This window comes from Anoplopoma fimbria, chromosome 23, assembly GCF_027596085.1.
Source record: "Anoplopoma fimbria isolate UVic2021 breed Golden Eagle Sablefish chromosome 23, Afim_UVic_2022, whole genome shotgun sequence".
In the NCBI taxonomy this organism is placed as follows: Eukaryota; Metazoa; Chordata; class Actinopteri; order Perciformes; family Anoplopomatidae; genus Anoplopoma; species Anoplopoma fimbria.
The window spans coordinates 3,669,450-3,696,434 of NC_072471.1; the positions used below are offsets into that span (position 1 = coordinate 3,669,450).

The 26,985-nt window shown below is 37.2% G+C and overlaps 1 protein-coding gene across 4 annotated transcripts; it reads right to left on the bottom strand.

The window, feature by feature from the left end:
* On the bottom strand, positions 1-26,840 carry tbc1d30 (TBC1 domain family, member 30). 4 transcript variants are annotated; one of them, XM_054624858.1, is made up of 15 exons: positions 26,287-26,840; positions 22,407-22,571; positions 12,680-12,741; positions 12,415-12,480; positions 11,582-11,707; positions 9,731-9,916; positions 9,489-9,558; positions 8,779-8,877; positions 8,399-8,567; positions 7,345-7,450; positions 7,156-7,262; positions 6,646-6,785; positions 5,280-5,504; positions 4,517-4,603; positions 1-1,874 (listed from the first exon to the last, which is right to left on the bottom strand). In XM_054624858.1, exons 1-15 carry the CDS (start codon positions 26,684-26,686, stop codon positions 652-654), a joined length of 3,231 nt encoding a protein of 1,076 aa, XP_054480833.1. In that variant the 5' UTR covers positions 26,687-26,840; the 3' UTR covers positions 1-651. The 4 variants fall into 4 exon arrangements, with proteins under 4 accessions (XP_054480833.1, XP_054480834.1, XP_054480835.1 ...); XM_054624859.1 differs by lacking the exon at positions 4,517-4,603; XM_054624860.1 differs by lacking the exons at positions 22,407-22,571; positions 26,287-26,840 and adding an exon at positions 17,521-17,820.
* Positions 26,841-26,985: the final 145 nt, after the last annotated feature.

Below are 26,985 nucleotides of genomic sequence, written 5' to 3' on the forward strand. Positions count from 1 at the left end.
GTGGGACACACACACAGTTTTTATTATTCTTCATTTACAGCAGTTCTTAGGTATCTTTTGTTTCTTAGTTAGAAACAACTGGATGGCTATTGTGTTATCTCATAGGGGGAAAAAAAAGGTGAATATGTGTCAATATGAGTCCAGAAGGAAGCAGGTCAGTCTCTTCATGATTCAGTCCAGGGGGAATTGTTTTCCCAAGGTTCACAGACCGCTATTGAAGGGACACCAATGCAAATGTAACTTTTTTGGAGAGTCTGTCAAACATATTTCACATCTGATGTCTTGTTTTTTTTGTTAGCATGTATCCATTATAGTGAAGAAAAACCTGCATAGGCCACTGCAAAGGGTTTGACACTGTTAAGAGTCCTATGTTCCTTAGCGGTACAGTACCAATGCTGTTTAAACAATAAAACTTTATAGTGAACTAGTCTGTAATGGCTTGAGGACCCCTTTATCAAGTGAACCACAATCTTCACATGTCAACATCTCGTCTGAACTTTACATTTCTACAACTTTCAGTCTACTTCAAACAAGGTGTGGTGTTATTTTCTTGATATGCAGGAGGCAACACGGTGTAGTTATAGAATGATTTTTCACATCATGTAACGACTGTGTGTTTCTTAGCTTCGGTTCGGGGACGCGGGGAGGTCTTCATCGGCTCCCGGTTGTTCCCGCAGCGCTGCTACGGTTGAGGTTGCGGCTGAGCTGAGGGAAGTGTACTGTTGGGGTTCTGGACGTGGGACCGTAGAGACCCAGGTTTCTGGCTGCCGTCGACCTCCTGGGCTGCTTCACGCTAGGGAACGGGGAAAAGACCGGCTGTTTGGGAGCGGCGGTGGACGACAACGCCGGGGTTGACGGGGAGGAGGATAACTGGTATCTGGACGAGGTGGAGACAGAGGAAAGTGACGGGGTGGAGGGGGAGGAGGTTTTGTAAAAGGTGGAGGATGCAGGAGGAGTGAGAGAGGAAAGGCCATTAGCTGAAGGGGATGATGGAAGGCAGGATGTGGAGTTGGGCGTAGGAGAGGACGAGCCGGACGGATGGAGAGACGCCGATGTAGGGACCGGAGAGGGGGAGGGACTCAGGGTGGAGGGAGTGGAGTTGAAGGAGTGGAGAGGTGGGGGTGGAGGTGAAGCGACGGAGGGTAAGTGTCCGTCAAAGGCGGTGCTTCTATCTGAACCTGAGGAATCGGACTCTTTGTGTCTTTTTGAGGATGGGGGAGGAGGAGGAGGGAGAAGAGGGACTTCTGGTGCGGGTTTGGACTCTGGTTGTGGATCCGGGTTTGCGTTGATGGGGGAGGTCAGATTTGACGCGTCCTCGAGGTCCAGAGAGTCCAGCTGCACCACCACATCTGAAACTTCTGTTGTCTCATCTTCACCCGCTGATCCTTTAAGAGAGGAATCAGGAGAAGGAGACACAAAGGAGTCACTCCCCTCCTTCTGCTCCTCATCATCCCTCTCATTTTCTTCAATCTTCCTCTCCTCTTCATCCTCAAATATCTCTGATCTTCCTTCCTCCTCATCATCATCACCTTCCCTTTCCACCGAATCCTCAAAGCCCAGCTGTGCTCGAGCCCTGGCGATATTCCTTCGATGAACCCGGACATGAGCTCTCCACGGCGACCCCACGCCTCCTCCAGAGCTCCCCGGAGATCCAGTGCTGTTGGAGAGCAGCGAGCCACAGCGCTGCCTGGACGGGGAGCCCTGACTCTGGGACAGTGACGCAGGTCTGGACCCCGGTAGTGTGGATGTGCTAGTGGTTGTGGGTCTGGAGCCACGGAGGTCTGCGCGTGGTTTCCGACCCAGAAGGAGGTGGTTGATTACGGTGCTCGAAGGGTTGAGTTGGGAGGGCAAGACACGGGTGGCGGGACATTTGTCTAAAGGGGAGGTGAAAAGTGAGGGGACAGAAACAAAATCACATGAAAACAGGTAGAAAAAATAAGATTCATGAGTACAAGTACATTTGTATTGTGATTTTTTTAATGTACAGTAAGATAGATTTTTCTTGAATCGAGGTTTGTTTATTGTGTTTTTAAGAACTATTTTTGTAAGCTTACTACAGTAACTAACAATTTAAATATCTTACTGTATATTACATTCAATCTTACACCAAATTGCTTAAAACTTCTTTACCGTTTGTGTATAAATGAAGTGTAAACAGCCACACAGCAATACTGTCACTGACTGAGTCGATATTGTGTTTGATTTGATAATGTAGGACTTAAAGGTCATTATCTAAATGCAAAATCAATCGATATAACCATTTAAAGATGGTTTTGACATAAAGAAAATATTTTTTTTCTTTATCAGTGATCTTTGATAAACAATAAGTTATTTTATGAAATCAAAAATATTGACAAATGTGTCCTAAGTTACCGCAGTATTGTAATGTGTCTAACATTCATTATAGGGATGTAACTGAAAAGAACAAATCATCAAATTTTAGAAGTTGTTCCCATCCAATTATTATTTACTAAATATATAATGCACGAAAAATGTCTCTATACTATAAAACTGCCAGATTGCTTTGATTGATGATTTTCTGTATGAGTAATATGGCGAATGGTGAAGATACAACAGCTGAGTCACGTTAGAAATACAGTCTGCTGCTGAACGTTTCTCCATCAGACACCAGAGGGCGCCAAAAGATTTCTCTCTGAAGGGTTTATCATCAGGCCTATTTTAGACCACTGGCTGATACATTTAAATTTTTCTCATATCATAAAATATGTACAGCAATATACTGTGTTTAGCCCTTTTTTCAGTCAACTATGTTTATGTAAACATGTGTATAAAAGCTGATTACTGAGCTTTACAGAGAGTGTTTATATTAAACTATCATTAGTGTGGAGAGAGAGTTTAGAGTGTTTTTGCGTGTTTGCACAGATGTTTGAATCTGAAAGAGAAAAAAGATCAAATATTGCAGTAATACTGTTATACAATCTTCACAAATCACATGTTAGCATAAGAGAGAAGAGGAGCAAAAAATATAAGGAAGAAGAGGTTGTTAATTAAATGCTAGCGATAGGAATTTGCCCCCAAACTGAAGCAGTCAGCTGAAAAAAAAATGAATCATTTGCAAAATCAAGTATAATTGGAGACATCGGTCACTTATGAAGACAAACACAGCGTTTTGTTGAATGGAATATTATCTATTAAAGCTAATAACTAGTTGTCCAGAATTATAGGTGCTTTAAAAGCACACAGTGTTTTGACATTATTATAACTGGAACATGAGAAAAATATTTATGGTGGACTGAATACAGCAGTGGTGGCAATACTCTGTTACAAGTACAAGTCCTGCATTTAAAAATGTACTCAAGTAAAAGTACAAAAGTATAAGCATCAAAATAAACCTTAGGTACCAAGGTAAAAGTACTCATTATGCAGTAATGTGTACATCACTTCAATATGACTTGTAATGTATTTAGGTATATTTTATAGACAGTTTATTACTTGTATAATAAGTATTAGTACTATACAGTAATTCATTTATTTGTCAATCATATTTTGCAATAAGTAAATTAAATTCTCAAATGAATGTAGTGGAGAAAGTAGCAGAACATGGAAATAATAAAAATAAATACCTCAAAATTGTACTTAAGTACAGTACCTAGTACAATAAATGTACTTAGTTACTTTCCACCAAAGGTATACAGTTACATATTAACACAATTATACTTTTCTGGCATTTCAATTGATATTTAAGTTATGAAAAAGTTGATTTCTGCATCTGATGGACTCGTCTTGTGTGAAGTAGTGACAGGTGTCTCCAAAAAGATATTCAGAATAAAGCTGCTGTGTTTACTTTGCATAAACCACCTGCAAATAGAACAAAACCATCACCAGTTGTCCAGCTTCTATTCCTCTAGCAAAGATAAAGCTTTTGATTAAAATACAAATAAATAAAGCAGAAGAGTGTAGCACCAGTTTCCAAAATGCTCTCAAAAGGCCTTCAGAGTCTACAATGCATTCATTAGAGAACTGTCAAAGAGATGTAACCAAACACTATTATATTTAAAGTTACTACCATTTAAAATGAATCATCCGTGTTTGCATCCCTGCAGCATTTTGAGAGCATTTTACGTATTTAAGCCAGGACAAAGTGCGTTTGTAGATTTAGTGTTGATAGTTATTCAACCTGGAGAAGATTTCATTTTTTGGAGCCAGTAGTTCCCTTAACCAGATTTCCAATCTTTATTTTTTTTTAATCCAAGAGGTTTACTTTTCAGGAGATCAAGATAAATCTCTCAATGGTTAAAATAAGCATAAGAGTTTGTACACCTTTTTTGGGGGGATTGCATCAGAGGTTATTTTCTTAATTTATCCTAAACCCAATTAAAAACAACAACAATTGGAAATCTGTGTTGGGAACCCATGGTTGACATAACTTATGATGTACTATCCTCCTTATATCTTTCAATCACTTTGATTAATTCATTAATGAATAATTAAAAGATGCCCAAATCAGCCCCAGAACACCCAGTTTTCAGACGACCCTGTGGTCCGACACCGGTACCGTCAGTGTGCTGGTCTGTACTGTCGCTGTGTTTGTTGTGATGCTCCTGGAGAACCCCTGGATTTATGGCCACTTCAGATCCAAGTCCTACGAGTCACACATCATCGTCAACAAAATGAAATAAATAGAACTTTCTGCTGCGTACGTTTGTTCCTTTCCTTCTACCCGGGTAAAGAGAAAATGTATCTCTTCCTTGGACATGAATTGCCACTGTCAGCAAACTTTAGGGTAAGCTGTTGCAATACAGAAAATAATTCCGTCTGTTCATATAATATATAATTTTAGTTATTGTGGATTGTTAACGTTTCTTTACTTATTTATTATTCTTCACTGTGTTATTACTTATTTATAATACCTGTTTTGATCTTGTTGTTTTTTACTTATGTCTCTTGTTTGCACTGTCCTCTCTGCTGCTGTAATCCTGCAAATGTTCTTATTTTATCTTATTCATGAGCACTCATCACTTTAAAACCTGCAAAGAAGAATTGTACTAACATATTAGAAACCTCGTATATATGTGTGGTGAAACGTTATTAAAGTTACTACGAGGAACTTTCCTTCTATGTTGATTTTGGTGGTCATTAATCAACATAGGATTAAAAGGCATAGAATGAGGTCATAGAGAGGCATCAGTATTAAACTGAGACTGTTTCATAACCAGGTAAAAGTTCCTCACAGTAACTTTACAATGTACAATCATTTTTGTTTTACCTGAACAAGGCCGTTAAAGTCGATTTGTGATTGTTATTTCTCTTCCTCCCACCTGTGCGTATGTAGAGTTGCATAGCCTGTTGCTGCTGCCTCCTTTTGATGCGTGTATATTGCTTCTTCAGGGCGTAGATGTCGGTGCTCATCCTCTCCGTCATCATGCTGTTGATTGCTGCTTGATGCTCCGCCCTGGCACCTCCTCCTCCTCCTGCTCCACCTCCTCCAGCTCCCACCGCTCCTGGGCTCAGCTCTGCGATGTTCCCCTGCTCTCCTCGATGGTCTGGAGGTAAAAAAAAAAAAACTGATGTCATGATCTTTATCCCCACATTAAACTCCTTTTTCCACTTTTTATTATTTTGTACTCGTTGGATTTTGGCTTTCAGACGCCGACAGAGGAAATCGAGAGATTCAAAGATTAGAGTCGAGGGCTTTGGTGCAAAAAGGAAAAATACACAAATGAGACAAAATCCAATGTGTGTCCTTTATAGGTCCTTTTAAGCTCCTTTTCTGACTTATTCGCTCTCTTCAATCCCCTTTAATCAAGTTCAGCAGACTCAAACTAAGCGCCACATAAAAAACCCTCTTGATGCTATCTGAGGACGACGAAAAAACTGGATTTAGGGAGTCTGTGATGTATTTATTTTATATTTAGGAGACCAAAAGTTTCTTGAAATACATCCTGTAAATGATTAGTTGTTTAGCCGACCACAGTAATGCATTAAGTTTAAAGCCATCACAGTAAAATCAACCTTTGAAGACGAGGTAAGCGTTTTTGTTAAGCTCCGTATGACATTTACTTCACTGAATTTCTGTTTGTTTTCTCTTTAGCTCTACTGGAAAAGGTCAGAAGTTATTTTTTCACCTTTTATAGAAACTTTTCCTCCCTTTGTGTTGCAAAGAGCGAATCCAGCTCTGCAGCACACGTTGTAAGATGCACTGCACAGGCCTTTAACAGCTGCTGGTTCTAGTTTATTTACTGTAATTATACTGTTGTCTCAGAATGACTGTGGTGATGATTTATTAATGTTCAGTTGCTACACTTAGCTCTTAAGAATAAGCCATGTTTCCCCTTTAAACCAGGTCAAAACAGTTGTACTGAGATCTGGTTAAATTAAACACTTATTTCTATCTGCAGTCATTTAAAAGTACTGCTTCAGATCCTAACCGATGTTTTTAACTAAATCCCTCCGGCTGTTTGCCTTTTTTTATTTCCGTCTTTGGAAGAGCTGCTGAAGGAGGAGGAAGTGGGGATTTGTCTGGAGGAAACAGATCAGAGACAGTTTGTACTTGGAGTCAAAATCGAGGGCAGAAAAAAATGAGGATTTGGGGCGGCAGTTTGTTGGCTGCTGTCTCTGTTCTCTCTCTCTCTCCACTGGCTGCCATTGAAATCCTGAGTCGCACTTCAGTGTGGCTGCACTGACCTTTGAGATGTTTCTGGTACCTCTGCAGCTCCGGGGCCAAGAGGCCTCCCAGGGGACCGAGGCAACCGAGAGCCGTGACCACAGAGTCCTCATCGTCCATGTCGGCATCGTCGTCGCTCTCCCAGCTGCCCAGAACGCCACTAGAGCAAGATAACAACATCATCATAATGTCCACACTATAACATGTCACATACACATGTCAACTAAATGTTTTAATCCAGGTTTTCCTTGATTGTAAACTATGTCGAGGGCAGATTTTGCACCTTATTTAATGTAGTAAAAGGTTGGGTTTTTTGCCTTCAAATGATCTGTGGAGGATAAATATGTACAATAACTTAAATGGATAGTTTGTATGTTTTAAAGTGGGGTTTTATGAGGTACTTCTCCATAGTCAGTGTCTTAATTACAGTAGAGGGAGTTTGGAGAAACAGACAGGAGTACCAGTGATGTACTGCTGTTGACCTACTTTAGACACCTAAAAGAATCAATATCAGTTTAAGGAGTACAAACCTTCCACTGGATTTGACTGAGGTAGGGAACGGAGTGATGTTGTAGGTGTACTTCTCTCTCAGCTCAGCCAGTTGAGGGAAAGGAAACACTGCCATGGAGTAAACCTCCTGAAATATGACGTTCACATTACATATATCAGATTAAAAACATCCCGAGAGAGGGTTAACGCGTGTGAGCGACTTTGTTTACCTGCATGAGTTCAGGAGGATCGATGAGGTCGTGCTCCAGCATCTCCTGAGTGAGACAACCCATCGTGCTGTAAAACTCATCTGCTGTGTGACAGTACTCGATCCTCCTGGATGGAGAAGAAGGAAGACGAGCAGAGTTTTATGAGATGGAGACAGGAGGAGAGGAAGAGAGGCAAAAATCAGGAAGCAAAAAAATGTAGAGAAATAGAAACGCACATTATAGATATTTGTATTCTGGTTTTCCTATATGATACAATTCATTTGATTATATTCACCAAACTTTTTGGGAGACAGAAATGCACAGGGCTAAACTGCTTTTTGTCTAAGGGTAGGGATGGCCCCCCCGAAACTCTGTTCTAAACAGGAAACGGTTCTAAAATCAGTAAAAACTTGGAGTATTGATAAGGTCCGGAGTTAACAGTTCTGCTATCGGTACTTTAGAAGTTACGAAGTGAGATCTCCTCATGTCCATACGGAGTTTGATAATAAGAATAGGGTAATAAATGAAAGCTTATCTCTAAGCTAATTGTTTAGCTACAAATGTATTTTAAAGATTAAAGAAAGAATAATAAAGCAATGTTGACGCTCTTCTTAATTAATTGTCATTTTTTCTCACGATATAATAGAAAGAAAGATAAGAGTGTCGTTAAGGAACCAAGCAGATCAGCAGTATCAATAAGAGTTCTAGTGTCGATTAAATCCTAACGATACTCATCCCCCTGAGTTTTCAAGATATTTCTATTTCTACTTTCTATCAAGCATATACTGTTCTAGTATTAGTAGTGTATTTATTTTAGTAACTACAATTAAACATACATATAGGTGTATTAAGCATTGCTCTGGGTTACAGTGGATATTTTTAGTGTCTCTTTGGTTTAAAATCTGAATAAAACAAGACTGAATAGCGAATATTTAACAATTAATATATATTTCTAAATGTTTGAGCGTGAAAATAATATAATTTAGAGTTGATTAATAGCACATTTGGATACACAAATTGTTTCTCAAAACCCCCACAGAAGTCAAACCCCGTTTTCCTATAATGGTCCACTCACTCTCCCAGTCTCTCCCAGATGGCGATGGCGACCCGAAACAGAACCTCGGAACCCTCGAAGAAAACCGAGTCCCAGATCTTCAGCACGGTGGGCGCCGGCAGGCAGGTGGCGAACATTGTGAGGAACCACTGCATAGTGAACACGTTGGTCAGAGGAGGCTCGTAGCTGCCTGAGAGGAAACACAACTCTGTTATTTGGGATATTAGGGGAATTATTTGCAGAAATGTGCAAATGATTCAGAGATGATTCTATTTTTTTCAGTATCATTTAACAGTTAAAGCAGCATCAGGTAGCTCTGCATGCGGTTTGTACCAAATATTTATAACCAGGTAGCATTTCTGAAAACACAAACACACAAAAAAACACATAAATATTTGTACCTCCGGCCTCTCTGTTGGCATTTTTCTGGAGGTGGTGGAGATGCTGGGACAGTCTGGGCAGCTTTAGACGCAGCAGGTCTCTGAACACCGCCATGTCCACTGACGGAATAAGATTAAAACACAGTTAAACATGATGAATTCTAATAATTGACTAATCTGTGGCTCATTTTTGTGATTCTTTTATTCATATTTTGGAGAACAATATGTTTGAAAAAAGGGGAAAATATCCAAAACAATTTCCCAGAGCCTGAGTTGATATATTTTAGATGCTTGTTTTGTCAAACCAACAGACCAAACCCCACATTTATTCAATTAACTATTAAGATAAAAAAAAAAGTCTGTGGAGCAAAAAGTCACATTTGAGAAACTGGAACAAGAAAATCTTGTGGCAATTTGGCTTAAAAATTGACTTCAACAATTATAAATTGTCAGATTAATTTCCTATCACTTAAGAAATCTTTTCAGCTCCTGATCAGAGGAGATTTGAACCCTCCTAATTATCTTAATACGAGAATGATCTGTCTTGTGCATACGACATATTCCACTAAAGATGGGAAAACATTCAGTACTTTTTGTGCACAATTATTTAATTTTTAGTTTATTTGTCAGCTGAAGTTGTTACAATATGTATCCTCTGTTTTCTTTATTCTTTATTTAAGGATTATCTAGTTTCTAAATGAATCAGCCTGTTTGTGTGTCGTTGTGTTTACCTGACAATGCTCGCAGATTGTTGGCAAAATAACTCTCCGGCAGCACTTTGTCAATCAGATAGATCATCACCTGAATGAAGAAGAGAGGACAAAGACGTATAATCATTTTTCAAAAGGTCAGAAAGAAACATAGAAACTCCACCAGGAGGTAAACTTTTTATTCCACTGACTTCTAGTGTTTTATATGAGCATCAATCTGCATTTCTTTTCTCTGACTTTAAACTGTTTCTGTGTGTTTGTACCTTAAGTGCATCGCTCTCATGTCCCTCTGTAACCTCCAGAATGAGAGCAGCCAGTACGTTGAATCCTTGGCAGTAGCCGACACTTTTATTCCAGCGGGCATATGCCAGCAGCACCCTCTTCAGCACCACCCTGTCCTGCTCGCCCTCCTGGCCACAGTAAGAACTGCAGCCCGTCCTGTGCAGGTCCTGGACATTAGAAAGATAAGATAAGATAAGATAAGATAGAACTTTATTAAACCTGAAAGGAAACTCTTGTGCCAGAGTTTCATTAAAGATTTCAACAGAAGAAAAGCAAAAAACAGTAGTATAAAAATATAAACATAGCAACAGTTTAATAACAATTATTAAGTGTGAAAGGAATTAAACTGACTGGAATAAAATACTATAGCAGTACAACAAAAAGTAAAAAAAATAAAATAAAATAGAAAAAGTAAAATACAACAACAAATATTTTAAAAAAAAGTAAAAATAAAAGTGTATAACAAATTATACTAAGACCAGTACCTAATGAAAATGAAAGTTTTGTTGCACATAGATTAATGAAAATAATATTGCACATGAAATTGAAATGTAATTTTTGCACGATGTTGGAAGAAGTTTTATTGCACACAATTTGGTTATTATTGTTGTAAGTGTCAGATTTTTCCGCTGTCCTTCCTACAGAAGGGGGAGGAGTTATACGGTTTGATTTCCACAGGTAGAAAAGACTTCCTGTGACGTAGCCAGTTGTTCAGTATGAACCGTTGTATTATAGATCTGTACATGTACTGGATATTTTAAACAAAGAATTATCCTTTCATGCATTTAGGAGGGAGACGATGACGAGAACTAGATGATTGGACTTTGCCCTGTTGATGAAAAAACTCTGTTGAATCTGTGAGTCACTGAGAAACATGAAAGAGCCTCAGAGTTTCCATGATGCCGTCAACTCGTTCTCTGACGCAGAGCCTCAAGCAAACATCCTCTACCGGACGCCACTCTTCCTCTCATTAGTGGGATGTGCTTTAACACACACTCAGTAGGCAAACATCAATGATGGCTACTAAATCTGAAAAGATTATTATTATTTTCATCCACTGTGTACCTCCTAAAGATAACTTGTCAATAAAATCGCTCAAACTCTCTTATTCTTGGACAGAAAAGGCACATTTATATAAATATTTTAGGATGATATAAGACTAAAAAACATTGAATTTTAAACAGCAATACAAAAACGTTAAAGACAAAATAACCTTAACACACAAATGTCACTGTCTTCATTAGTGAACAGAGATTGCTCAGATGTTCAGTCATCAAATTTGCAGATGAAGACTGAGATTTGCTTGAAAGTACAGATTCCTGTATAGTGTATTTATGATGCATAAATGACAGCATTCAGTCTGTGAAAAGATGTAAACTGGTTTTACTCCTTAACTTTACAAAGATTATGTGTCGATGGACGGCCTTATTTCTGTTCCAGAGGTTTTTTAATGCTGACATGAATATAATTCTGAATAAAAACATTTGCACTTTTCCTTATAAAACTTATAAAACTGTAAAAATATAAAATATCAGCAGTTTATTATTTAATTATTATTATCAGAACACATAACACCGATAATTGTAAAAAAAAAACAGATATCACTCTAAATAGGATGCAGTCACAATACTATACTAAAACATATAAATATGTTATTGTGATCCTGAACAGTTTCTACATTTCAATCTGCATGCTATTGGAAAAATGCTGATGCTCTAACACTGCGCTGCTAACTCACACACGTTGCTCACAACCCCCCCTCTTGCATACACACACCGTACACACACACCCATTCATCCAACCCTCCCAGCGTGACAATACGATCTGGTTACCTTGACGATTTGGATGCCCAGGGAGTCATCGTCCGGGTTGCTGCGCTCGTTAAAGGCGAAGCGAAGCGTCTTCTCCCAGTCGATGGAGATGCTGTGGAGGTACTGGTCTGCTAGCGTTAGCCACACCTGGAGAAAGACAACAGATACACCAGGAAACACATTAATGCTAGAATAATATCAACAGCTGAACTAAACTTAGAGGAAAAAGTGGTTCAAATATCAGGATAGATTTCCATTCACTGTCCCCACTGAGTCACATGAACAGATATTTAAACGTTCTTTGTGTTCCTTCCATTATATTCTCAGGTTTCTTCTTCCTGGAACACTTAAGATGTTCTACAGTGATTCATTTTGTTTTTGCAAGTACAGGAAAGAAGACAAGATTCCATTGTTCATCTCCACTGACAAGATGAAAGTAATCACTTCCTTTTTCTCTCTCTCTCTCTCTTTCTCTCTCCAGAGAGATGATGTGAGATGAATGGAGCATTGTAGACAAATTGCCTCTGCGTAATGTTCTTTATAGACAATGGTGTCTCTCTCAAGACTGTAAAATGCTGCTTGCAGGTTTTGCAATAATAAAGCAAACACACTCTTCTTGTAAAAGTACAACTGGGTCATCACTTTCTTTTACTAAACACCCTCTGGCTTCAAAACAGACAAAAGAAAAACACAAGGCCTTATATATGCAAATGTCTTTTCATATGAGAGTTATTTGTGGCCCAATTACAAGGCTGCTGCTTTACATGTGTAGCTCAGTGAGTACATACAATTACTGCATTTCCACAACTGGGAAAAAAACAAACAATGTTGAGTTTTTAGTTTAAGTAACATACCCTCTTCCTCCATTCTTTCGGTACCCCAGTAGGGAGTCTGGCCACTGCTTTAAGGGCGTCGTACCACTGTGGGGAAGAAACATTTTAATAAACCAGAACACCCCCACTGAGGCCACAGTGACCCTGAAATGCAATATTAATACTTCATGTATAATACTACATTATTTATTTTCTTAAAGAGGAAAAGTCAGCATTATCACGTTCATTCACACACTGAAAACACACATTAGATAAACGTACAAATTAGAGCATGTTGAGTTCTCACCTGCTGGAATCCATTCTTTCCCAGCGATGGTTCGATGGTAAACTTCAGCCTTGTGTCAACTCCTAAAAACAAACAAGAGACAACTGGTCAGACTAGTCTGGAACCAGATCTGGGTGACTACCATTGTAGAAGTCAACATCTGCTAAAAAAATATCCCTTATCCACGTTGAACACATTTCTATCTGTGAAATCATACAAAAATCACAACCCCTTGAGTGTGAACACACGTTGTAAGTCTCAAACGTGTCTTTTTGCTCAAATGTTTCACTGGTTTTACGAACAGCTTCACTGACGCAGAAATATATTGATAAGGGGCCTATTAAAGGAGATAATCAGACTCTGTTTGAACATAAAATGGTATCAAGCAGCTTTAAGTTGACCATATCATATAAACGACCAAAGTAGCAACAAATGACGAGGCAGACTAAATAACAAAAGAATGAAATCTGTGACTCCAAGTCAATTTAAACTGTTTCAAACTCAAATAAAATAGCATTAACCCTTTTAATTTAAATCTAATTCGTCCTATAACATAATTTGAAACTTTTCAAATGCATCTACACTAATTTGCCAGTGTATTGAGGTCCAGCTATCTAACACTAATGTAATCTAATATGACAGCAAGGTGGACAAAATATCAGAAACACCTTCCAGTCTCACTCGTTACAATTTCACAGCACCACATCCAACTAAAACATCTCAGACATAATTTAAAGAACAACTGAATATGATTTCATGAAGGTAGGATGTATTACAGAGCTGCTACTTTGGACTGTTTTAGCAAACTGAGTGTAAAATGCTGCTGTCACATTGTGGATTATTTAGCCTGATATTAAAGCCAGTTAAGGGGGAATTTATGTTAGAAAGCAAAAAAGAAATTTCTTTAGTACCAACTGATAAAGGCGCTCAAAATATGCACATAGAGATACAACTAGAATTTCACACAGAGAAACTTTGGATTCATGTTTCACAATCCCAACACACAAAGCTTTTGATTTTGTGACTATACACAGAGGGAGTTTGTTCCACATTGTTGGGAGCTGAAACAGTAAAAGCATGATTCCCTTTTGTCTTGAGCCTGGACCCTGTAGCTTTGCTGCAAACTTTAAACAGTTTAAAAATAATGAAAATAATCTAAAACTAAAGAATACCAGAGACAAGGAAGATTAGTTTTTTCATAAAATGGCATCAAGCAGATTTATCTGACCAAATATTATAAATGCAAACCAAAAATGACAACAAAAATCAAAAACTAAGTCAAAAACTTACAAATTACTCGTTTGTTAAAGATGCTAAACATAACTAGTTACAGCCTGCAAACTCGTTGACATATATACAAAGGTTGGTAAACTGACAGATGTTGAAAATCTGAAAGAAGAGGTCCAAACACCAGAAGATCTGAGTGTTAGAAAAATGCATGTTTAACCTTTTTTTAAAGATACAGTACCAGTCAAAAGTTTGGACACACCTTCTCATTCAATGGTTTTTCTTTATTTTTATTCAAATTTTTTTGAATCCAAACTATGAAGGAACACATATGGAATTATGTGGTAAACAAACAAATGCTCAACAAACCAGAATATGTTTTATATTTTACATTCTTCAAAGTAGTTGAATGAGAAGGTGTGTCCAAACTTTTGACTGGTACTATATATATATATATATATATATATACACACATATATACACATATATATATACTATATATATATATATATATATATATAAATATATACCCTTTATATATATATATATATATATATATATATATATATATATATATATATATATATATATATATATATATATATATAGACAAAAGGTACGATTTAAATTCACCTGAACTTATGTCAGAAACACAGGAGAGAGTTGTTAAAACACAAAAAAAACCGGATGTATTGATCCGATGAGCTAGAAGAATCTGTGTAAAATATTTTAATATGTTAATATATTTAACCTTTTAAGGTCCTGTCCTCACTCACTCACTACCTGCTTAATAAATACCAGTTGTCAGACCTGTCTCTGATGCTGATCTGATTTGAAGTAAACATTTTGTTTAAAGTCCAATGAGTTGCATTTTGTTTAAATCCACTCAGTGACGTCACAGGAGAGTCGCTGTCCGCCTCCTCGTGGTGCTGAATCTGCGATTTCAATCTCCAGCTCGAGTCAAATCTCTTTTGCACGCACTCACTTCTTAACCTCCGCAGGCTAAACCCTCCTTAAACAGGAAATTAAACTTTTGATCTGAAGTTAAGGTCCTGACATGTTTCTGCTCTGGGCCAACAGCGGCCATTTCTCTCCCTTTTTTTCCTTTTTCCTCTCTCTCTCTCTCTCCAGCCTCTGGGTTGATCTGTCTCCCAAACTGCAGCAGATTTCCCAACTAAATACTTCCCACTAGAATAAAAGCCCCTCATGAGAATATAAAATGTGCCTTTAACCTGCTTGGTCCTCCTCTGGATGTGTTTCCTGCGCCATTCTGTGCGGACGTCGGGTTATTGTGCGTCGGAGCTTTGGAGAGGATTAACACTGAAAACCCTCCTACTTCTGTGTCACAGACTAGACCCACGCAGATCAACACAAAACGTGGATTCAACCGAGGTTAGTGAGTGTCAGAGGCTGCAGGGAAGCATACTGGGGGATAGTTTTATCTATCAAGATCATTGAAATGTAAATTAAAACCAGGAGGAAGGAAAGGGGAGAAAGAATGAGGTGGTAGAAGGAATGGAGAAGAGAGAAGAGAGAGAGAGATGTAGGGTAGAAATCAAATTTAATAATCTAAAAATGGGTTGAAACAAGAGAAATAAACTCATGCTAAAAAAAAAGAGTAAGCCTATAAACTATGCACATTAAGTTGATTTTTTTCTACTTCTGTGTCACAGACTAGACCCACGCAGATCACACAAAACGTGGATTCAAGAGACATTAGTGAGTGTCAGAGGCTGCAGGGAAGCATACTAGGGGATAGTTTTATCTATCAAGTTCATTGAAATTTAAATTAAAACCAGGAGGAAGGAGGGAGAAGGAAGGAAAGGGGAGAAAGAATGAGGTGGTAGAAGGAATGGAGAAGAAGAAGAATGGAGAAATCAAATTTAATAAGCTAAAAATGGGTTGAAACAAGAAAAACAACGGAGGGAAAGATGTAGGGGTAGAAATCAAATTTAATCATCTAAAAATGGGTTGAAACAAGAGAAAATAACAAGTTATAAACTCATGCTAAAAAAAGAGTAAGCCTATAAACTATGCACATTAAGTTGATTTTAACATGAATAAATAAGATTAAAGCTGTTATGAAAGAGATAACCACTAGAATATCTGGGAAATGGATGGATTTTTGCTGTCGTCTGTGTTATTAGTAGTATTAAATATGCAACTTGCCCTCCATTCACAGCGCCTCTTTGTCTTTATTTATGAACGCTACATTTATGGCTTTCACTTATTCATAAAAGCTCTTGTGGGCACTTTGCATCAGTTTGCATCAAAACAAGAAAAGGTGAGGAGTCCGAATCAAAAACACTGATTAACCACAACTGCTTTTAAAACAGTAAACAATATAAAATAATTAATTTCAGCACCAAACAGCACCATCTGATGAGTCTCTAAAAAATGGGATCTCTATAGGAGACATCTATTTATTCAAATCACTTGTCAAAAGGGTTTACATTCCAGCAGATTTAAAGACATCTGGATGTTTCTGCTGGCTACAAATCTGATGCATCAGTGGTGTTTATCCACGAAGAAGAAGAAGAAGAAGAAGAAGAAGAAGAAGAAGAAGAAGAAGAAGAAGAAGAAGAAGAAGAAGAAGAAGAAAAGAAACAAGTGAAAACCGATATCTCCTCTCTGCCCTGACGCTCTCATGATTTGATTTTGAACTGGAGCTCAGGTTTGTTAATCACATTGTTGAAGATGAGCTCATCTGATGGGCTTTTTTGGGAAATTGGATCATTGCTTTTTAAAAAGCCAAAAAGGATACAATCATGAAAATATTTGCAATAAAGCAAAAAAAAAAAGTAATTTACCTGCTGACAAACTCAACCGTCCATTAAATGATGGGGGTATAGTTAATATATGAGACCATAAATATATTTAAAATTGCATTGGTGTCAAAATTATACCTTATCAAGGTTTGATATATAAGCCACCATTTACGTTAACCTAATAAATCCAGGTACATAAAGTTGCAGCAATAAATAAGTTGAATATATTGCTTTTTTTTTTAAACAGTAAATAAAAGGAAAATGAGAGTTTAAAAGACACAATATGTTGTGAGGACAGTAATAAAACTGCACAACCAGCTCTGCTCCCAGCAGACCACATGACAATAAAAACACTGTGCAATAATAGTCAAAATAGTTTCTGTCTGTAAATATTATATTTCAGTTGTTGTGTTTTTGTTGCTTATTTATAATACTTTTTTTTTTTTTTTTTTATCTTGTCTTTCTTTACTATGTCTCTTGTGTGCACTATCCCCCGCTGCAGGACTAATAAAGGATTATCTTATCTTATCTTATCTTATCTTATATGCTTAGATATAAACATACTGGATGTCTTTGCATTCATTCTTAAACTACTCTGCATGCAGATATTGTTTAAAAATCAATGCTGACAAACTCAACCGTCCATTAATATATTGCTTTTTTTTAAACAGTAAATAAAAGGAAAATGAGAGTTTGAAAGACACAATATGTTGTGAGGACAGTATAAAATGTGCACCAATAAAACCATATGCTTAGATATATCTTATGTCTTTGCATTCATTCTTAAACTACTCTGCATGCAGATATTGTTTAAAAACCAATGCACAGTGCACATTTCCCCCCCATGGGTCCATCAGTAGGTGTCACCTGGCTCTAAGGTGCAGAGCAGCCTCGGTGCGCTCCTGGAGATCCCGTTGCGTTTCTTCAGGACGTTGCTGATGATGTTACCGACCCCTCCCGATCCCTGATGCCGCTGCTTGGAGCCCGCCCTCGGCCTCCTGCCGGCGGAGGTGATCCGCTCCTGTCTCATCGGGACTGGAGCATTGTCTTTAATAATCCGCCTAACGCATCCCCCCGACCGGCCGCTCAAAACGAACCGATTCAAGTGATTATTGATCAGTCAGCGGAGCAGAAACCACCCAAAACATCTGCATGGAATATGACTGAGAAATAGCAGATCTGTTCAGGAGGAAATCCGGATTGTGCTGCGTTATCTCGGTACAGTGCTGCTGATGCTGCACGCCTCCTCATCCTCCTCCTCCTCCTCCTCCTCCTCCTCCTCAGGGGCTCTGCGTCACCAGGAGGAGGTGCAAGGATGGAGAGATAAGAGAGGGATGAGGTAATGTTTGAGGAGAGGAGAGAAAAGAGAGGATGGGTGGTTGGCCAGCTAATAAATAAACCTACTAGTATACATATAAAAATATTTATATTATTCTATCTTTATTTTTGTTGTATAGTATGTGTATTTATTGTTGCATTCATTGTTGTATTGTCCATAGTATGTGTATTTATTGTCTGTGTAGTTGTATAGTGCGCTTTATGTCTGAGTTGTATAGTATGTGTATTTATTGTCTGTGTAGTTGTATATGTATGTGTGTATTTATTGTCTGTGTGTAGTTGTATAGTATGTGTAGTTGTTTATTTATTGTCTGTGTAGTTGTATGGAGTTGTGTATTTATTGTCTGTGTAGTTGTATAGTATGTGTATTTATTGTCTGTGTAGTTGTATAGTATGTGTATTTATTGTCTGTGTAGTTGTATAGTATGTGTATTTATTGTCTGTGTAGTTGTATAGTATGTGTATTTATTGTCTGTCTGTGTAGTTGTATAGTATGTGTATTTATTGTCTGTGTAGTTGTATAGTATGTATGTGTATTTATTGTCTGTGTAGTTGTATAGTATGTGTATTTATTGTCTGTGTAGTATGTATATTGTCTGTGTAGTTGTATAGTATGTTTATTGTCTGTGTTGTATTTATTGTCTGTGTAGTTGTATATAGTATGTGTATTTATTGTCTGTGTAGTTGTATTGTAGTATGTGTATTTATTGTATGTGTAGTTGTATAGTATGTGTATTTATTGTCTGTGTAGTTGTATAGTAGTTGTATAGTATGTGTATTTATTGTCTGTGTAGTTGTATAGTATGTGTATTTATTGTCTGTATAGTTGTATAGTATGTGTATTTATTGTCTGTGTAGTTGTAGTTGTATAGTATGTGTATTTATTGTCTGTGTAGTTGTATAGTATGTGTATTTATTGTCTGTGTAGTTGTATAGTATGTGTATTTATTGTCTGTGTAGTTGTATAGTATGTGTATTTATTGTCTGTGTAGTTGTATAGTATGTGTATTTATTGTCTGTGTAGTTGTATAGTATAGTATGTGTATTTATTGTCTGTGTCTGTGTAGTTGAGCTGCTGCAACACTCGAATTTCCCCCATGGGGATCAATAAAGGAATATAATTAATTAATAATTATTGGGGACACCTGAGCTTCTGTTTCTCACTATAGATCTTTGATCACTTATTGATTGTCCTGCACCAATCACAGAGGAGCAGGTGAAGGGAAGGATTGTAGAAAAGAGGCAGAACTTAAAGCAGGAAGAAGTCCAAAATATTCAGTATATTTAGTGGTTAGTTAATTGATTAGTCAATAGTAAGCCACTTTTTTATAGTGGATTAATTGTTCCGATTATTGGTATAAAGAGAAATGCAAAAAAAAAAAAAAAAAATCACTATTGAAGCTTCTCAGGTGAATATTTACCCATTTTCTTAGTTTCTATGATGGTTAAAAAAAAACATTTTGGGTTTGATGAAACAAGCATTTTGAAATGTGAAAACTTGCAAATGTCAATATTTATGCACCAAACAATGACTCGAGTTCAATGATAATCAGCCAGTTAATGCAAATGTTGGTTAGTTGCACCCGTAAGGTTTAATAATGTATCAGAGAGCAGTCATGGTTGTTGATGGTTATTTTGGACCAATAATCTCAAAGACTTTGTTATCAAACACCAAAAAAACACAAAAAGATTCTTAGAAAGAAAGTGTCCTGCCAACACTGATGTTAGAAATGTAATTACTGACATTTAAAACATGAAAAATTATGAAGAGAAGAGTCAAAGCCAAGGTGATTCACCCAAGCGTGTCAATTGCTTCATCATTTTTAGAAGCAGAAATGACAATAATTTAAATATCAAACAGACACAAATCCTCCAAGATTTCAGAAACTCTGATTCTGCCTAGTCACCTATACTTCAAAATGGAGAACAATAAAAGAAATGAGGTTTGCAAACTGAATGGATGACGTCTGACATTAAGATCCAGTCTCACAGGTGCAGTAAGTGCTTCCTGGATGGAAAAGACATCCAGTCTTAATGACGTTCAGAATCAATACCTCCAAACAGCCTCGATGATGATGATGATGATAACCGTCATTATAAATGATCTTCTCTCTAGATGTTTCAAACGGTTGACTGCTCTGAAAACTCTTATTTCTTTTCCATCATGAAAAGATAGGTGTGCTCATTTCATCTTCAGGCTTTTGTCAAATACAGACTAGTTGATGTACAGTCGCTGCAATTCCTTCAAAAGATAGAGGTCAATAATAGATATAATTTAATGACCATTTAAAAGAAACAACAAACAAACTGATAGTAAAATCACTGATTTGTGTTTCATTGAATTGTTAAAACTCTTACAGGCAATATTTCTTATATAAACATGTAACATGAATCAAATAATTTAAAGTATTTTGTATTAAAGGGTAAGTTCGGATGTTTTGAAGTTGGGCTTCATGAGGTTCTTATCCATATACAGTTTGGAGAAGCAGACAGGAGTACCAGTGTGGGAGAAAAGCAAAGTGCTGCTGTGGATAGGAGCAGCAGCAAAACCTATTTTAGACAATCAAATCAATAGGAGTGCAGATTATATTTACTTATGTTTTTCTTTGCCGTCAGACAACCCTTTCCGACGGGGAACTGAATCTGTTATATCGATCTATGCTTTCTTCAAAGCCGAAAAATATTCTTAATATAGCGTACAATTTTAAAGGATATATTCTTGAAATGTTGGCCATATTGAGCAGTGTAAAATACCCTGACAGCAGTACATTGATTTGATTCACGTCTGTTTCTACAAACTCCATCTACTGTAGTAGAACACTGACTATGGAGAAGAACCTCATACAACCACACTTCAAAAATATACAAACTATTCCTTTAAAGTTAACTGCACACAAAGCTCTGACACATATTCTGAAAAATCATATACTCAATATTTTGATTGTCATTGTAATGTCAAATGTCAAAATTCTCCAAAATGTCAATTAATTTAGGCCAATCAGGGACAATTACATCATAAATTCCTGTTTTTGTGAAGCCATAATGTGAAATTTATTCAGCTCAATGACTGAAGTTTATTATTTAGCATTATACATGTCACCTGTCAGGTAACATTGCAAACATCACAATGAGAAGCAGTTTAGCTTTTATCAACAGCAGCCATGTTGGCTCCCCAGTATACTGGCTATACTGGAAGTATGGGTCAACCTGCCATGATCCCAAGTATAAATGCCTAATTCATTATTTTATACTCTACCTCCTTGTGAACCATCATGCTGCTTGTTAACAGAAAAAAACAGTCAATCAAAGTTAAACAACAACATTAGACCTAAATTCCTTCAATTATGTTTAACTCTGTTGAATCATTGCTCTTTTTTCTTCATATCTGGAAAGAGCTCAATAACAAGCAATCACAAAAAATGAAGAATCCAAGCACCTAAGAGAGAATCCTTTCTGTACTTTCAGAATAAAAGACAAATGTTTACGTAAATTAAATCATTTTCAATTACGATGATTTAGCCCTATTGTTATTCTCCCATATTCTAACCAAATTACCAATTTGTATAGACCGGATATTTAATCTCATAGATGATTCATAGAATGAGGCTTAATCCATAATCTCTTTCCTGGAGAGAATTACCTTTGTAAACTGTTTCCAACTATTTTACAGGCTGTTTTGGCGCAGAAGGGATGGGAGATTGAGATATGAAATGAACATACGACTCCTTCATAGTCTGTGCTTTGAGTCTGTGTAGCAGTCTATTATGTAAATATGAGATATATTTTCATACAACATGTGATACGACAGCTGGGACTACGTAGTGTACAAACCTGTAAATCTATAGTATCTTGCAAATGCATTCACCCTTCTTCAAATGTTGTACTTTTTTATTGTGCTTTATTATTGTTTTTTACAAATGTGTTTACTCTGGATTTTTATCCTGTGCTGGTTTGTAGAGCACCTGATCGTATCAAAAAAATGTAGAAAGAAATAAAAGCACAAAATACAAGATGTAAGGAATCTATTATACATTTTTGTTCTAAAATGCCTCATGGTACCATGCAACACAGGGCCTGAAAATTGGATTTCAGGGGTAACAAAATCTCATCTCACTAAAAAAAAACGTTCAGTTTATGACACTATTTTGCTTCCATTAACAAAATCAAAAGTTAATGTAGTTGTGTGTCTATTTTTTCCTCAGACAACCCAAATGATTAAAGAAAGAGAGGAAAACCTACAACCACAAATACATTTATGACTCATAAAATATCTATGTTATGCCACTCTAATTGTTGTAAACGTACTTGATGATGTATTGGTTGGTATGCAAGTATAGAAGTTAAAGCTTTTCACTTTCAATCAATTTCACCGGTCTGTTTGGTACCAAAGCAAAGGAAGAACTGTGTTCTCTTACGTCGTTTCTGCGAGACAGCCTGAAGGCAGGCCGTGATGATGTCATAGTTCTTCTGCAGTTTGTGGCAGAGTCGGTCCCGCCTCCTCAGCTGGCGAAGCAGCTTGGTGGACTGCAGGCCCGTACGGTATTTGACCTCCTGGATGATTGAATGCAGCTCCTCCGGGGCTGAACAAGCCAAAAGAGAAAGACACAAATGCATAAATATAAATGACTGAGACAAGTTGGAAACCTTAAAAATGTTCTAAAAAGCTTGTTTTCACCTCAGAAATTCTAAAAAATTAATTCCTCAGGATTAGTTTCTTACAGTAAATATCGTCTCATAAATCCACAAATACATGCAACTGATCACACATGAGCAAGCTGAAGTGAAACCAACTTTTCTCTCTTTAAAAAACTCATCGATTCAAATCTGCTTTCAACCTGTAATGCTGGTTATGCAGGTTTTTTTGTTGTTGTGTTTATTAATGTTATGTCATTTCTCTGCCTTGTTTGCATTGTTTTTGCTTTTATTGTTTCAGTCTTTACCATGTAAAGTACCTTTTGAAGCGCTATACAAATAATATGTATTATTATTATTATTAATATTATAAAACGGTACAGCTCAAAAGTGTGTGAGTTTTCTTGATAAAAAATAATAACAAATACTTTTGTTTTCCACAGCACAGTACTTATTCAGGTCTAAATAAGATGTCTTCTAAATAAAGGTACTTAATATAGTTTGAGATAACATGTGAGGTCTGCACTCCACTATTAGATCAGAACATCATTTGTCTGTTTTTCAGGCTGCAGGCAAAGATTAAATGGAAACCAGAACACAGGCCCACATAATCACACACCGTCCTGCACATTTATGGAGATTAATGTTTCAGGCTGAAAAAGAAAATCTGATTTTCAAGCGACAGTGACAAAGAAACGAGACACAAACAGATCTGTGGGACAGAGTTAATCATTGCTTTTGTTATTTTTCTCAAACAAAAAGGCTCAATGCTGTGCTCAAATTTTCAAGGACTTCACTAAAGAACCAACAATTAAAATGTTAAGGCATGACAAGCACAAACAAGTTGACACAAGCTAATAATAGTATATAATAATAATAATAATCTATAATTTATAGTAGAACTGCCATCCGCTACATATGAGTCATTCTGAGCAAAAAATCTAACATTATATCTCAATAGTATTTTTTTTATTGTTGCTCTCACAGAAATAAATGGACAAAAATGTTACAAATTATATTATTTATAATTAGTTAATCCATTTGGTCTTCTATCAAGTGAAAATACCAAATATTTGCTCATTATAACTTCCCCAAAAATTAATTATACGTTATATATTATACGTTTAAAAAATAAATGAGAAGATGAACGTTGAACAGTCCAAAACATAGAAAATGTATAAATATTCCAGCAGTAATCAAGACAGTGTGCTGGAGTTTTATTCAAGTTGTGTTTTCCCCCGACTCACCGGTCACAATTTCAGGTGAGCAAAAACTTTATCATTATTACATACAAAAACCTTTAAAGAACTGTTCAATAAATAAAATTTGTCACGGTTTATTATTTAATTTGGATATCACCTCTGTGCCTATTACTAAATATAGAAAAATAATAAAAAAAATATGCCCAAACAATTACTTTGCCTGGGTCATAATTTTGAATTCCAAGACTAAACAATCAAAACAAATGACGGGTTAATTACTTTAAGAGTTATAGCTACATTTCTATTTCAATAATGACAATCCTTCGTCGACCAGCTTTCTTGGAGGTTGTCCTTTCATAATACCACTCGTCTACCGGGAGGTCAAAGGTCATAATCACCTGTAGACAATGCCCAGGAGGTGGCAAAGTATCCCTCAAGCACTAAGAACTTCTTAAATCCCACTGCAGACAAGTCCCCACAGTTAAATGTCTAATCCCTGACCAAACACATTAGAACCATCACATGTTTTTGCAGCTCCGCGAGTCCTTATCAGAGCGTTTCCTCTTCCTGAGTGGCGGCCCTCTGCGTTGTTTAACTTGACCGAGCCTCACGTGTGTGGGGAGGGCAAACACCGAGCTCCCGGCCTTGGCTGTGTTTACTGTAGGATTCTGCTTTAACAGAGGAAACAATGGCAGCATGGCGTTCAGAGCAGCATGCCTTTCAAGACTCCGAGGCAACGCCGTGCAGCTCACACTGAGGGAGTATAAACGAGCTGTCAACACACCAATCGGCCTCTGTGTCGGAGTTTGTTTGTGTATGTGACGATCTGCATACTGTGAGGATTCCTGTGAACAGTGTGTCTGCTCTCCAGACAGTTTGACTTTCAGCCACAATGATGATGGCAAACAACTACATGTACTAAAGGCCCTAAAACAAGTGCAATTAATAAAATGAACTAATGTTACAAAATATACCAGTGTGATGGGGGATTATCATTTTTAAATATTCTTGATTAAGATTAAATCACATCCATTTTCACTTTTTCGCAGATTAGATCATCATAAAAGTATCTTTTTGTTAGGTTTTTTAAATATCTTTAACTTTGTGTCATTTCCCCTCAGTCTCTCTGACATAAAAAGAAATAGGTCTCAAGATTAGTTATGCTGTTTACGCAAAATCTGTACCCTACCCTACCCTACCTTTTCGCCTTTTTTTAGGTGGCAGGAGATTATTTATCCTCATAATTTGCTGGATTATTGTTTCAGAATGATGAAAACATAGGCTACAAGATGTGTTTTTTTCCCTTGGCAACCATCATTATGTAAAGATCTTTATATTATATCAAAAGGCTTGGAAAAGTGTGCATATTGCAGCTGTAAATGGGAAAAGGAAGCACTAAAATTGGGCTGATATCCACCCCTGATGAGCCCTAAAAAAAGATGGGTGAATTATGAAATGAAGAGCTGCACTTAGTGATAAGAATATATTTTAATTATTGCAATACTTTACAAATTATCCATGCAAAATGGACTTTACCTGTTTGTTTACAGAGTTTTGGGGTTTATTCATCTGAGGGTCAAAGGTCAGAGGTTGTTTGCATGATGTACAGTTTGTGATTTAACCTCATATAAATACAATTAACTTGATCCTGCAAGATTATTAATTATTGCAATACTTTACAAATAATCCATGCAAAACTGACTTTACCTGTTTGTTTACAGAGTTTTGGGGTTTATTCATCTGAGGGTCAAAAGTCAGAGGGTGTTTGCATGATGTACAGTTTGTTTGTATGATTAAAAGTTTGTGATTTAATATGTACAGTTTGTTTGCATGATTAAAAGTTTGTTTGCATGATGTACAGTTTGTTTGCATGATTAAAAGTTTGTTTGCATGATTTAAAGTTTGTTTGCATGATTAAAAGTTTGTTTGCATGATTAAAAGTTTGTTTGCATGATTAAAAGTTTGTTTGCATGATGTACAGTTTGTTTGCATGATTAAAAGTTTGTTTGCATGATTAAAAGTTTGTTTGCATGATTAAAAGTTTGTTTGCATGATTAAAAGTTTGTTTGCATGATTAAAAGTTTGTTTGCATGATGTACAGTTTGTTTGCATGATTAAAAGTTTGTTTGCATGATTAAAAGTTTGTTTGCATGATGTACAGTTTGTTTGCATGATTAAAAGTTTGTTTGCATGATGTACAGTTTGTTTGCATGATGTAAAGTTTGTTTGCATGATTAAAAGTTTGTTTGCATGATTAAAAGTTTGTTTGCATGATGTAAAGTTTGTTTGCATGATTAAAAGTTTGTTTGCATGATTAAAAGTTTGTTTGCATGATTAAAAGTTTGTTTGCATGATTAAAAGTTTGTGATTTAACCTCATATAAATACAATTAACTTGATCCTGCAAGAAAATAAAAAACCCAGGACATACACACACCACGCCCACACACTCACCCACTCACCTTTCTGGGCCAGGTAGCTCATCTGGTGCCTCCTGGTGTGCTTCTCCTGCAGCTCCTGCAGGAACCCGGACCCGGAGTTACTGCGGCCCAGGAAGGCGTCAGAGCCGGACGCCTCCGTGGAGCTGTCCCAGCTGTCCATCCTGCCTCCTCCACCCCCGTACGTCTCATACAGCTCCACCAGGAGGCCGTCCACGATGGAGCACCTGCGCTCCCCGGCGGACACGCGTTGCAGCCCCGCAGGTGATGATGTGTCACTCGGGGACTCTGCGGGGCTCGGCCACTGGTGCAAGCCGGAGAATGCATCCTGCAGGGCGGCGGCAGAGTTGACAAAGACGCCGCTGTCGTCGCATATGTCAACTTCTAAAAGTTCTCTCCTGTTTAAATTCACCTCTGAGTCCATTTTTACAGAAGTTTTGAAAGTTTTCTTTGAGCGTCTGGAGGAGGATAGAGCTCCTGGAGCGAACCATTCCTCACCTCAGAAAAAGGGGGAGATCCTGAGTTTCCTTCCTGAACGTTCCAGGCTCCACTTCCCGGCCCCCTCCTCCGAGTCTGAACAATGGGCCGGCCCACTGGCTGCATTTCTCAACGACTGACAAACTTTCTTCAGGTGCTTGTGGATTGACCAATCAGGGAGGAGACAAAAGTGCATCGACCAATCAGCTTCCTTGTTTTTAATATGGAGGACGGAAAATGACGCAA

What these genes read in the sequence shown, in the direction of transcription:
- tbc1d30 (XM_054624858.1), bottom strand. Translation starts at nt 26,686, where the DNA reads ATGGACTCAGAGGTGAATTTAAACAGGAGAGAACTTTTAGAAGTTGAC. An exon ending in GGCTGTCTCGCAGAAACGAC is followed by an intron (nt 12,742 to 22,406) that starts GTAAGAGAACAC and finishes GTTTGTTTTTAG; the next exon opens with GAGTTGACACAAGGCTGAAG. An exon ending in ATCCTCCTGAACTCATGCAG is followed by an intron (nt 7,263 to 7,344) that starts GTAAACAAAGTC and finishes GTCATATTTCAG; the next exon opens with GAGGTTTACTCCATGGCAGT.